The sequence below is a fragment of the Phaenicophaeus curvirostris genome, chromosome 6 (genome assembly GCF_032191515.1).
Source record: "Phaenicophaeus curvirostris isolate KB17595 chromosome 6, BPBGC_Pcur_1.0, whole genome shotgun sequence".
In the NCBI taxonomy this organism is placed as follows: domain Eukaryota; kingdom Metazoa; phylum Chordata; class Aves; order Cuculiformes; family Cuculidae; genus Phaenicophaeus; species Phaenicophaeus curvirostris.
Window position 1 is genome coordinate 43,619,303 of NC_091397.1, and position 13,404 is coordinate 43,632,706.

The 13,404-nt window shown below is 47.6% G+C and overlaps 1 protein-coding gene across 1 annotated transcript; it reads left to right on the forward strand.

The window, feature by feature from the left end:
- The first annotated feature begins 4,742 nt into the window (after nucleotides 1-4,742).
- On the forward strand, nucleotides 4,743-13,017 carry CLEC3B (C-type lectin domain family 3 member B). The gene is made up of 3 exons (XM_069859989.1): nucleotides 4,743-4,998; nucleotides 9,832-9,930; nucleotides 11,251-13,017. The coding sequence occupies exons 1-3, from the start codon at nucleotides 4,893-4,895 to the stop codon at nucleotides 11,649-11,651; spliced, it is 606 nt and encodes a 201-aa protein (XP_069716090.1). The 5' UTR covers nucleotides 4,743-4,892; the 3' UTR covers nucleotides 11,652-13,017.
- The last annotated feature ends 387 nt before the right edge of the window (nucleotides 13,018-13,404 follow it).

Sequence of the window (13,404 nt, forward strand, 5' to 3'; positions counted from 1 at the left end):
AGAGACGTGGATCTTTCCCCTGCAGAGTGGATTTGGTCAAGGCAGCAGAGGTATGAAACCCAGTGTCCTGCCCAAGCCATGGGTCAAGCCACCCAGCTGCATGGCCCCACCTAAGGATTCTTTCAGGTCTCCCCTTTGTTCTCATGCTGTCAGTGCCAGCAGGGAAGGCAGGAGCTTTCCCAGAGGAGGGGGCTGCAGGCAAAGAGTAAGCCTCATTTGGCACTGTAGTGGCCTGCTTTTGGACTAGCAATTTAGCCTTGATAAGCCAGGTCTGGTAATTGCTGATCTTGATTTTATTATATTCTCTAGTCCACCCTTCCACTTTGTAGCCATTGTGTGGTGTCACTGCCTCATTTCTTGGCTTGGTGGTACCTGCTTAATTCCTAGGAGCCGAATCAAAACAGACTCTGATCTCACTGCCCATTTCCTTGCCCAGCTGGGCACGAAATCACAGGTCTACATCATTGCCAGGAGCTTCCAGCTTCCTTTTGTGGGCTTATTCCAGCCACTGTTTTGCTAACTGAAAGCCTTCCAAATTCAGCATTGCAACCTACTTACTGGATTTCCCAAAGCCACGTAAACTTTTCTGACTGCTTCTCTGCTGCCCTGAGGCGATTTCCGTAAGTATACATTCTTCTGCCCTCTCTTTTCATCTCGAAACAGCTTCCTTACAGCTAACAGGAGCTACTGTCTGTCTGATGGGGCTTGAAACAAGGGAATAAAGTGCTTTTATAGGGACGTAAAATTCATAATTCCACAGACTTGAAAGATCATGGACAAAACCCTGGGTTCTTGGCATAATTATAGCTTTTCTCCTTCTCATTAACCTTTCCATGAATCTTCCATGAATTACCTGTTGCTCTTTCCCTCAGTGCTTGCTCTTAACAAGCCTCCCAGCTGTTGCTATTCTGCTCTGACATTTGTTACTTCTCTTTCAGCCCTGAAGGGAAAGGGTTCGCGTGGCCAGAACCTTGCTGCCATCTTCCAATCCTATTAGTTCATCTAATAAAATGGTTTACCTCTATCCACCTCCCACGCCTCCCTTACATAAGAAGCGTGAATCATCAGGATCTCAAAGGCATGATGCCTGCCCAAAGAGCCAACTCACAAAGGTTCATTGATATCCCCATTATTTAACCGGCACCGCAGCCTCGGGCTTCAGCAGGAGCCCAGGCAAGGAGTGAGCTGGGTATGGGTAACTCCAGCTTCTATGTGGCTCTTCCCCACAGCATCACCGTTCTGGACCTATCACCGCACCACGTCACCTTAGTCCCATTGGGTGGATTCATGAGACCTGCTGGCTGGTGCACAAAGAGGCTGCCTTGGCTGCAGACCTTCAGGCTCTGAGAGGCTAATGGAATACTGTGTCCAGTTCTGGGCCCCTCAGCACAAGAAGGATGTTGAGGCTCTGGAGCGAGTCCAGAGAAGAGCAACAAAGCTGGTGAGGGGGCTGGAGAACAGGCCTTATGAGGAGCAGCTGACAGAGCTGGGGTTGTTTAGCCTGGAGAAGAGGAGGCTGAGGGGAGACCTCATTGCTCTCTACAACTACCTGAAAGGAGGTTGTAGAGAGGAGGGAGCTGGCCTCTTCTCCCAAGTGACAGGGGACAGGACAAGGGGGAATGGCCTCAAGCTCCACCAGGGGAGGTTTAGGCTGGACATTAGGAAGAAATTTTTCACAGAAAGGGTCATTGGGCACTGGCAGAGGCTGCCCAGGGAGGTGGTTGAGTCACCTTCCCTGGAGGTGTTTAAGGGACGGGTGGACAAGGCGCTGAGGGGCATGGTTTAGTGTTTGATAGAAATGGTTGGACTCGATGATCCTGCGGGTCTTTTCCAACCTGGTGATACTATGATTTTATGATTTTTTTTATTTTTATGGAAAGCCACCCTGCCCTTCTTGTTTCAGCTGGGGAATTGGAGAAAAGAAAGGCTACAATCAGTCCTAGCCACCCAGAAACCTGTGGTTAGGCATCACCATCAGACTCCACATCAGAGCCATCTGTTCCATTTGCAGCAGAGAGTATTTTTTTTTCCCAAGCGTGGCAGGACATGAATCGAAGTGAAGGCAGGCAAGCAAATCTGCAGCCAAGGAAAAGTGGAAAATGTTACCAAGAGCACTTTGGATAGGTAAATGCTACTCAAGTGTCAAGAGAAGGGAATGTGTTACATGTATGTGGGTGTCTTGACATCTCTTGGGCCTCATCCCATTTGAGATAATCTAGGTGGGAGGACAGTAAATCTCCAACGTAAATATTCTCAGGCTTAAATTTGAGTGGGGCTGGGTGTGTGTGGTAGAGGGGAGTGAAAATCAAACCCATCCCTCCTTGGCTTCAAAAGCTTGGACTGCAAGGGAGCTCTGTTCAGGTAGGATCTAAAGGCAGGGTTTTCCTTAGTCAGCTAAAGTGTGAGGCAAGGTCACACAGCAGCAGCCAAACTAAATCAACAGCAGCTCTTTTTCCATCCACAGCACTGTTTATCTGGTCTGAGTGGCATCTTGCGTTAATTTTTCAGAAAAGATTTAAGGTTAATGGCTGGTGTCTGGAGCACTTTGTTCTCCAAAATGACTGCTCGTCCTTTCTCTACATGAATTTCCTCCACTTGTTCAGATTATTCCTGTTCCTCCTACAGGAAGGAATCACCCACTTGTGCTGCAGCTGCTGAACAAACGCAGCACCCAAAAAATGAGGCAATGGTCTTGGTTTAGGATGTAGGGTTGCTCTTGGAGCACCTTGGTTGTGCTGACTTCAGGCTGGGACCCTTGCAAGGGAAACCTGGGGAAAATAGCTTTCTATGGGATGTGTTTTCCCCCATCCCAGACGAGCTCCTCCCAGTCATCTTTTACAGCTCTAGGTTATTTAGAAGCCCGAACGTTCCCCAAACTGAGTGAAGACCCAAATTCCAAGGTATTTTGAGGGGCACAACCCCCGAGGTACTTGGCCTGACTCCAGGGTTGTAGGTGTGAAGCATTAACCAGTTGTTACAAAGTCTCTTGTTGCTTTGAGAGACCTGGCCACAAGGTGCGTTGGATCTGGTATATGCCACTTCTTTTAAGTGCAGAGAGCACCTGTGGATTTTGACTCTCAGAGATGCCAGAGTAGGAAGGGAAGTGGTCCAGCACCAAGTAGGTGCAGGGCAGAGTTCCTCTTAGCATGACATCTGCACTAGCAAGTTGAACATCTTCCCAGCTCTCTTCATCCCTGCTTTTGCCCAGGTCTGCTGAAATGCAGTCCCCTTTAGCTCACTTTTGGGACAAAGATGCAGGTGTAGAAGCTGGGGGTGAGATCTCTTTCCTGCTCCCTAGTGGGGTGAAGCAGAGCCAAAATACCTCCAGCTCCCAGCCAGGTTAGTGGAAAGGGTTAAAGAGCCAACGTGATGAGAAGCCCTCTTGTTTGGTGAAAACCTCTGGAGCCATTGTTTGGTTTCCTGTCCTGCAGAAATGAAAGTGGTTTTGGAAAAATGAAAAGCATGTGAAGCCACCACATGGTCTGGTGGTAGGGACATGTTTGCCACTGAAGGAGTCTTGCTCCCCTGGATGATGCCACCTAGATGCCTCCAAGGTCTCAGTGCGAAGCTGCTGCCAGGCAGCCCCATGGCACTGACCGTTCCTATGCTTACAGAATGGCCACAGTAAGGCTAATCCTCCTGTCCTCACATTTGAGAATTGGAATCACCACAAGGAGAGTGATTTACGCTGGAATCCAACACCAGAACCAGAATGTGAGCCCAGGGCTGGGAGTCAACCTCTGTCCCCAGCCACCAGTGCAAGGAAAAGCAGTGGCAAATGCCACATCAGCCCTTGGCAGGTCCAACAGCTGGGGGGCTGCCACCGAGCTGCCCTGCATGGGCACAGCCCAAAGCTGTATCTTGCAACCTAAAAGTCAGGGCTGAGAGAAAGGAAAGGTGCAGCCACGTGCACCACAGGGCTGCTGTGCCCAGCATGTCCCTTTTTGGAGGAGAGGCCCCAAAAATAGATGTCTAAACCTGTGGCATTGGAAACTGCCCCCAACCTGTGGCTGTCTGGGAGCAAATGAGAAATTGCCGCTGGGGCAGAGGAGATAAACTGTGTGTTTTCTGTGGGATGGCTGTAAGTTAGCTCTGCCTGCAGCAGGCAGGGCTTCCTGACACCTGCCTGCCATCCCTGCAGAGAGATTCGCCCTCCAGAAAGAACCCCAGGAAAAGCTGGGAAGAGATGGGGATGAGGTGCTCATTCATCTCTCATGGAGAAGCAATGATGGCCGGACAAGCCCACATGGAGCCGTATTTTTGATGTGTAAGATCTGTCCTCCACTTTGAGCAAGGACTACTCTAGAAAAAAGCTCTCTGGCCCTCCTGCAGCAGCACTGGGCTGGGGTATCGCAATGGGATATACCAGAAATCTCCATCACACCTGGGTGGAGTCCAGGGCAATTGGGTTGGTCCCCTCTGCCTCTGGTATTTGCAGCATCCCTCGCAGGCAGCCCCTCTGTGGGGCTACCCGGGCAGGCTGTTTCCCCACTATTCTCTTGGCCACACAAACTCTGTTTCGCACTTCACATCATTGTTGCCATCGCTGCCATATGAGATCAAACCCATGGCAGTTTGCTAAAATCCATAGGAAATCATTCCACAGCTTTTCCTTTTGTTTAACTTAGCAGACTTTCAGTAAATTCCTTCCTTTCTTTGTTTTTTTGTATTTTTTTTTTAAACAAAAACAAGCAGTGTGCTAAGAAACGCAAACCCGCTGGGATGTTTTCAGCCTTGGCCGGAGCTGCTTGAGCTTCCCCCGGGGCCGGGAGGCTGCCTCTGGCCAGGGCTCAGCGGGCAGCTTTCTGGGACAACCATTTCTGACTGATCCAAGGCTGTCGGAGGGCAGAGCAAAACTGCTCCAACTCCACTCGACATCAGACAGCAGCGGCATGGCGCTCCGGGGAGCCTGCCTGCTCCTCTGCCTTCTCTCCCTCGCCCAGGTCTCCAGCCAGCAAAATGGCAAAGTCCGACAGAAACCAGCAGCTTCCAAGAAAGGTAAGGAACAGCGGCACCTTCCCTGCCAGGAGGGGCTTCAAGGGGGATGCAATTAACCCAGTCATTTCAGCATTTAATAGAGCTTTAATTAAACTTTTCTAAAAGCACCTAAAAACCTAATTTGACGTGTTTTTTCTTCCCTGCTGTGAGAATGATTGCATAGCCCTTCTGGAAAAATAGCAAGGATATTGAAATGGTTTTGGCAGGTTCCTACCTTGAATAAATGTGCTGGGACAGCTTGGTCTGAACTTCAGCAAGCAGCGTATTTTCTATGTTATCTCTAAATTTCGCCTCAAACTTCTCCTCTACTAAAATCTCCCTTTCTGCTACCCTTACCCCTTCTCTTTCATTTTTCAGAGGCAGATAAGTGGCAGATGACAAACTGCTGTTGTAGATTTGAAGCCAAGAGGAGGCAGATAGTACATAATCCATTCAATATCAACATGGATCTTCATTTTAAAACACTTGCCCCTGGAGTACATCAAGCCATACATGAGCATCAACTACCTAGGTTTACCAAAGGGCAATGTGCACAAAAAGATGCTTAAATACTCTTTTCCCTAGTGGGTTTTTTCCCCCCTTCTCTTTTTTTTTTTTCTCTACTGTCCCATCCTTTGTCCCTCAGACTCAATGCACATTAATTATAGGAGAAGGCAGGTAAGTTTGCAGCCTGCCAGCGTGTGAGGCTGCCTGTCTGATGTGTTCCGCTGCGATCACGTGGGGTTAAACAGCTTCTGGCGGGCGTTTGGCTGCTTGGAATGAAGCAGGGAGCGAGGAAGAAGCATCCCAGGAATCCACTTGGCCGTGCTGCTCTCTGTACTATTTTCGACTCATCCCATCCTTGAGAAATTTTTCCTTTTTCTTCCACTAGATCTTTCTATGAAATCCCTGCATAGCTGCTTGTTCCACGTCTGTGGCTGTTTTCTAGAGTAAAAATACGTTCTTGGGTTGGTGCAGGGTACATATATGCATTGCTCGTACCAGAAATACTGTGAGGGAGAAATGAGCTTCTTAGAGAAATCTTATTTTTCTCTCTTTGTCACTGGAACTGCTGTTTGTAACCCACTGATGATAAGCATGTGGGAGAAAAGTCAGGAAGTCAGGTGCGTGGAAGAAAAATCACCTTTCTGACAGGAAACTTAGGCTCATACTATAAACACGTTTTTCAGAGGGAAGGGGGTCAACATTGTTTTTTCTGAAAATCAAGCCATCTGAAACAGTTGGTATCAATTTTCTCTGGATAGCTTCAGGGTTTCTTTTCAAAGCAGAGGTCAAGTTTTCTTAAGGGAAAAGAACAAAATACCCCAAACTTGGCATTTTTTGGCCAGCTGCATCCAGCCCTGTGGCGAGTCCAGCTCCCCTTCCTTTACTGGAAATTTCCAGCATCTCTTGGTTAACTTTTTTTTCTGATTTTTACCAACACCAGAGGTGGGGAAAGAGAGGGGAATGTGCTAAAAATTCCCTTTGAGGCTCCTCTTTGCCGCAGCCCCTTGTCACATCAAAGTCACACACCACAGGGGCTGGGGCTCACCCACTCCTACGCTGGGTGAGAGTAGGATGTCTCTGTCCCATCTCCAGCACCATCCCAGACCCCAGCACCCCTGTCCTGGCTCACCCCCTGCCCTTTGCCAGGAAGAGTCAGGCAGGGGGAAAACACTGGGGGTGTTGAGATAGATTTTTTTTTTAATATGTATAGCCAAACCACAAGTGTTAGAAAAGAAAATGATAAATTGAGCCAAGCTTTTTCTCTTATTTTTCTTTTATTTGTTTTGGGATTTTATTATGTTTTGGTTTCTTTTCTTCTTCTTCTTTTTTTTTTTTGTAATTATTGCTTACATTTGGATCTGCTTCAGAAAAAAAAATGGTGCTGTTTCAACATGAAAAAGCCAAACCATCGCATTTAGAAAATGCTGAGATAGCACATTCACTTTGCCTGCTATTGTTTTTTTTTTTCCCCATCAAATTGCTCTCCAGTGATTTTCCCAGATGCATCAGTTCAGCAGACTCTCCCCAAACCCTAATGTCTTGGGAGGGCAGATGGGATTTATCCACCTCCAACAGCCCCATGGGTCTCATCCAGAAAGGTGTGCAGGCGAGGTGGAAGACATGGGGTCCAGGCTTGGGACCCACCAGCCTTGGGGGGCTCCTCTTGGTCACAGCTGAGGCGAGGTGCTGGGGCACAGGAGGGAGCACCTTTCATAGAACCATAGAATCACCAGGTTGGAAAAGACCCACCAGATCATCGAGTCCAACCGTTCCTATCAAACACTAAACAATGTCCCTCAGCGCCTCATCCACTTGTCCCTTAAACACCTCCAGGGAAGGTGACTCAACCACCTCCCTGGGCAGCCTGTTCCAGTGCCCAATGACCCTTCCTGTGAAATATTTTTTTCCTTATGTCAAGCCTGAACCTCCCCTGGTGGAGCTTGAGGCCATTCCTTCTCATCCTGTCCCCTGTCACTTGGGAGAAGAGGCCAGCTCCCTCCTCTCTACAACCTCCTTTCAGGTAGTTGTGGAGAGCAATGAGGTCTCCCCTCAGCCTCCTCTCCAAGCTAAAGAGCTTTGTGTAGCTCTTGGGTATTTTTAAGGTAATTGGAGCTGGCCATCTGAGTCTGGATGCTTAAATCGGCCGTAGGGGGCTGCTCCTAAGGCTGCCCAAAATTTCCGTGTAATCTTAGAGTTCAGGTGCTCTTCCCAGAAAACGCCTCTGAATATTTACACTGATAGAAACCCAGTGTGGTTTTGTTCAATTCCCTGCTCTGATTGAGAGACAGACTGTGATATGTAATGACTTTTCTGTCTGGTACATTCAGGGAAATGCCTGGTGTCAGAAGAAATACCAGTGGCTGGGGAGGCTTGATGACAGACACTGGGATGTCCAACCTGCGAGGGGACAGAAACCTGTTCGCATGAGAACCAACTGAATGATGCTGGCCCAGACAAGGCTAAGCAAACCAGATAGAGGTCCAAATTCCATGCAGTAGTTAAATAATCAAAAAGAAGGAAGTAGAGAGAGATTTGATTGTTATTTAGCATATAATTAGAACAAGGAAAAATGTGAGAAAGCTCCCATTTGCAGCATCAGATACATTACTGGCCAGGCCTTCAAACCAACAGATTATTGTGATCCACATCCTTCTGGGAGTCTCCTTTTCAGCTCGCCCGTGCTGACACTTAATCCCCCTGCTCTGAGTCAGCCGCACAAGGATCCACTCCAGCTTCAACAGGCAGCCTTGGCAACCCCCGCGCTGGCTTTGGTCACAGCAAACCCAAGCTGTAACAGCCTTAATCACACATTTCGGGAGGTGAACCTTGAGGAAACGGCAATGTGGAGACAAAATCCTGTGGCAATTATATAGAAAATTCAATTTTTTTTTATGTAGCTTAGGTACCCGCTTTGCAGCTGAAGTGCAAATGAACCACTCCAGGATCTCCTTGTGCATCCCAGAGAATATGCTAAGAACACATTGTGGCCCAGGGCTTGGAAATGAAGTGGTGAAAAGGGACAGGGTGCTTAGGTAGCTGTCATGGTGATTTGTCATCTCATGTGGCAGGGAACAAACCTAGATGGGAACAAACCACCAAATTCAGCTGGAACAACGTAAGGAGCTGTCCCAGCAAGACGCATGTGTGGCATCTTGCCACGGACTTTGGATGTTATTTAAACCTAAGAGACATTTGTTCAGCTGCAGAACAGGCTTTCATGTTAAAAAAACCCAAACCAGTATTAATTAGCTGTTTCCCACAAAGTGTTTTCATCAAAGGCACCAAAATAATAACTAGTGCCTCAGTGTTAAGTGAATTCATTAAAGGTAATTGAGCAATGAGTAAAGCAGCTTAATGCCCTCCCCATGGTGTGTCTGGCTTTTCAGATTCATAGCACCATGTAATCTTTGGGCTGGTGGTTTTTGTCTGCTTCCAAGCTGCTTCCCCACTTACCCGTCTTGATGCCTTGGCTCCCTGTCTCCTTGACCTTCACCGAAGCCCGTCCTACTGTGTTGATGGGCAAACTGTCCCCTTTCCTTCCATCCCATGAGAACTACCACCTGCTTATGACAGGAGGGGAAAAACAGTAGAAGCAGCCGAGAGAGCTTAATGAATACAAACCCCTCAGTCCCATCTCCCACCACCTCCAAGGCATAATGGTCCTTTCACTCCTAGACAAGAGAAATCCAAGTGCTGATTAACAGCTGTTTGGAGCTGTTGCAGAGGTGACTTGCCTAGCAAGATGTAAGCTTTAGAAGCAGGCTGCGATCAACTTCATGTCCAAGGAAGCATCTTCTTGCAGCAGGAGAGCAACTCTGGCCAGTTTTTTTGATGTTTGCACCAGGGATGCTGAAGGCAGAGGTGGGGCAGAAGCAGCTGTGATGACCTGGGGGATGGCATGAGCATCAGCCGGAAAATGCTTTACCTCCCAGGCTGTTGCTCAGTAGTAAGAGGCTGGAAGGGCTGTGGTACTTTCCTGAGATCTGCGCCTGCATCACAAGACACTCCATTGTGGCTTTTAATGTTCATGTGCGCATCTCTCCCAACCCTACTCCAGGCACTACAGTGGCAGCTCAAGGGGAGGCTACCCAGCCCCATGAAGCTCCGTGGGGTGCAAAGTCCTGAAACCCAAACTGGGGAAAATGTGTTGATGATTGAACAAGGCTAGTGAGAAAACGCTCACTCTGATGGATGTGCAAGCGGACAGACACTGACTTTTGTGGATCCCTTTAGTTTGCCTTTCTCTAGGGGTAGATAAATGGGAAATTTTGATGACAGGAACAGCTTCAGCTGCCTCTCCTGGGGGCGCTGCCAACATTTATTTTCCTCCCTTGTTTTTTCCAACAGATGGTGTGAGCCTCAAAATGATTGAAGACCTGAAGGCCATGATTGACAATATCTCTCAGGAGGTTGCGCTGCTGAAGGAGAAACAAGCACTCCAGACAGGTAAAGGACTGCTGAAGAAGGAATGGCTTTTGCTTTGAGAGCAGAGCTACTTATAAAGCAGCTACAATTGCTCTACATTTTTAACAAGAGATGCCCAAACACCCCGCAGCAAGAGTCCATCCCAGGGAATGAGCTGGGGGATCAAAGCAAAGTGTGGGCTCACTGCAATTCCTCCAGGCAGCTGGAACTCCTCAGGCAGTTAATGACATGAGTTGTGCAGTGTAAGGCTCCCCTCTTCACGTGCTAGAGCTTCCCATTTGTAAAGCAATGGATATTTCAATGAGATTAAGCCAGATGTTCACTTTCCTTTATGAATCAGGAGGACTGGTAATGCATTAGTCTGTCGAATGTAGTTTAGTCTATTGTCTGAACCTCATTGAAATGGTTACCTGGTCTCTTATACATACTATGGTATTGCCTCACAGGAGGTCAGTCCCACCATGATTAATTGAACACATATGGAGGACAGTCCTAAAATGTCCATCTTTTAGCCATGCTTCACAGTTATTCATTGCAAACACCATCAACAGGAGAGGGATTTGCAGAACACAAAACAGAAATAAGATGTAAATGCAAGTTAAGGAGACTTTTATCCTTAAAAGAAAAGAAACACAAGCAAAATCAAGGCTTTAGTTCCAAACTCACATTCATTGAGACGTAATTGGTTTGAATATTAATGTGTGACTCTGATTAGTCATTGTTTGGCTGAAGTACCCTGTGATCTCAAGATTTAGAGCTTTAAAGGAAAAATAAAATAAATTGCTATTCTTAAAAATAAAATCAGAGGCAAGTAGATATTTCCTCTGAAGCCCTCAAGCTATGAAAGCACGATACTTCTGATCAAAGCCTATTAAAAAAGACATTTTCCTCATGCTTGCATAATTAAGATGATTGAATTGGCATTACAGACTTTTTTTCAAAATTCTCCAACACCTGGCATTGTCCATCACAAACCTTAACTCCAAGGAACTCATCAGAGTAAGCATAGGAGCAGCTGAAGAAGAGTGAAGCCAGGGGAAGGAGCATGAGGACCACACTGCGCCTCTGCTCTGACGGAGTCAGAGCCCACAAGGGTGGCAGGTGCACCCAGAGAACCATTTTTCCCAACATTTTGCAGATGGGGAGGGCATATCCCCACAACCATGCCCTACGTGGAACAGAGAGGGCCTCTGGGACTCATGTGCTGCTGTGGGTTGTACCATGGGTTGCTGTGCAGCCTATGAAATGAATTTTGTAGTTTTGCTGCTGCATTTGTTGGTCCTGGTTTTAAAACCAATACCCTTTCTGTCTTTTTGTTCTGTTCCCGTGATAACCTCTCAGTTTGCCTGAAAGGCACCAAAATTCATCTAAAATGCTTCTTGGCATTTTCGGAGACCAAGACTTACCACGAGGCCAGTGAAAACTGCATCTCCCAGGGTGGCACGCTCAGCACCCCCCAGAACGGGGAGGAGAATGATGCCCTCTACGACTACATGCGCAAGAGTATCGGCTCCGAGGTGGAGATCTGGCTGGGCCTCAACGACATGGCAGCGGAAGGCAAGTGGGTCGACATGACGGGGAGCCCCATTCGCTACAAGAACTGGGAGACTGAAATTACCACCCAGCCAGACGGCGGCAAGCTGGAAAACTGTGCAGCCTTGTCAGGGGCCGCGGTGGGCAAGTGGTTCGACAAGAAGTGCAGAGACCAGCTGCCCTACGTCTGCCAGTTCATGATCGTGTAGTGGTGGTGGCTCCCCCCTGCCTCAGGTCTTACCCCTTGGCACCAGGATTATAAAGCTATAGGTATGTGTTCACGTACATGTACGTATGCCCACCCGCACACATATGTTCAAGTAGAGTCACTCTTTGCAAAGAAAGGCGTCACAGCTTGGTATGGGATTAGAGAGCATTACAGCATTTCATTTGGTCACATCCAGCCCCATTAGCAGCTGCATTGTTCTACTAAGGCAAAATTTATAGATATATTTTTTTACACAGGGAATTTATTAAGCTAGCTCAGTTGTTTCAGCGAAAACAGCAGACAGCTGCCCCGGGCTGTCACTCTGCAATGTCCTTTCCCATCTTGCTGAGCTTCTTTGGGACAATAGCAAAGCTAGTTCCCACTTTCTTCTCTTGTTTTGCTTCCTCATAAGCCCTGACAGCAAGGCATGTGGGACTGACGTCCTTGCCCTGCACAGCACCCAAATTCATACTCCTGGGGATTGAAGTCCTGGCTCAATGAGCAGAGGGAGTCACGCGTGCTTTGTGTTGAGAGATACAATCAGGCTTGTTGGCTGCTTAACAACCACCAAATAGATTGTCTGACTCTTCCAACTATGTGCATAAAATAACTAGCAAGTAAAAGGCATAGGCTGACTTACTGAGGAGGATGTTGGTTTTAGAAGGATTCTCCATTTAGTTGGTCCTTTTCTCATCAGTCAGAGGCCAATGTTTTGCTGGTTTCAATGGGACAGCTAGACACACTGCACATGAACCCAAGAACAGCTCACTTCAGCAGCTTTAGGAATCACCTGAGCTGTTTCAGTGATGCAAACCCAGCTGAAATGCTTCAGTCTTTGTTGGTTCAGGCGAAGTCCTCTGCTGAGTACTGTTTGGGCCAATAAAGTCACTGCTAGCTGACGGCCTGGCCTCAGTAAATATTTGCTGAGAAAACGGTTAAAAAAACTCCAAATAACTTGAAATAAACAGCAATGATGGGAAAGAAGTGCAGGTAATCCCAATGGCTTAACAAAACTTTGCAGATGCAGATTTGCTGGCTGAGAGGTACCAGTGATTCTTTGCAGTTGAGTGCTTGGTAATAACCCCTCCAGTCTGGGTCACATCCCCAGAACTGCCAGGATGGGGGGGGGTGTCAAGACGTGATGTTCTTGGGGAACCCACAGGAGAGATATTTCAATTTCCTGCTTTCTTTAAAAACAGCATGATGGTGGGTATTCCGAGATGTCAAGTGGGAGTTCCAGGCTGGAGGGATCAAAAAACCACAGGCACACACACACAGAGTGCACATTTCCAAAGCTGTCACTATTGCCAAACTCTCTGCTGTTCAAATTACTATAAAATAAATACATATATAGCTTGCTGAAAGAATGGAGTTGTGTCACTGTAATTTGAGTGCATTCTTCTTGCATTTCTCTTCAGAGCAGCTCAAGGGACCTGTCAGACGGTTAGAGATATCAAAGGCAGAGTGGAAAAGTGGAAAGTGAGAGCCTCCCACCCTGGGATATGGTTTATAGGATTTCCACTCCTCCCTCTTATCATCTCAGTCACATGTCACATGCAGGATACAGGCAGTGAATCCTTTTATAGGCAAGTAAGATTTCCTTCCTCCCCTCCACTTGCTGCTGGGAAATGTCACTCCAAAATACAAGCCAACCCAGAAGAAAGGCCTTTCACTTATTCTCATTTGGCAGTGGTGCCAGGGGAGGTGGCACCTGAGATCCCAGCATGGAGACAGCACTTCTGAGGCTGCCTTCC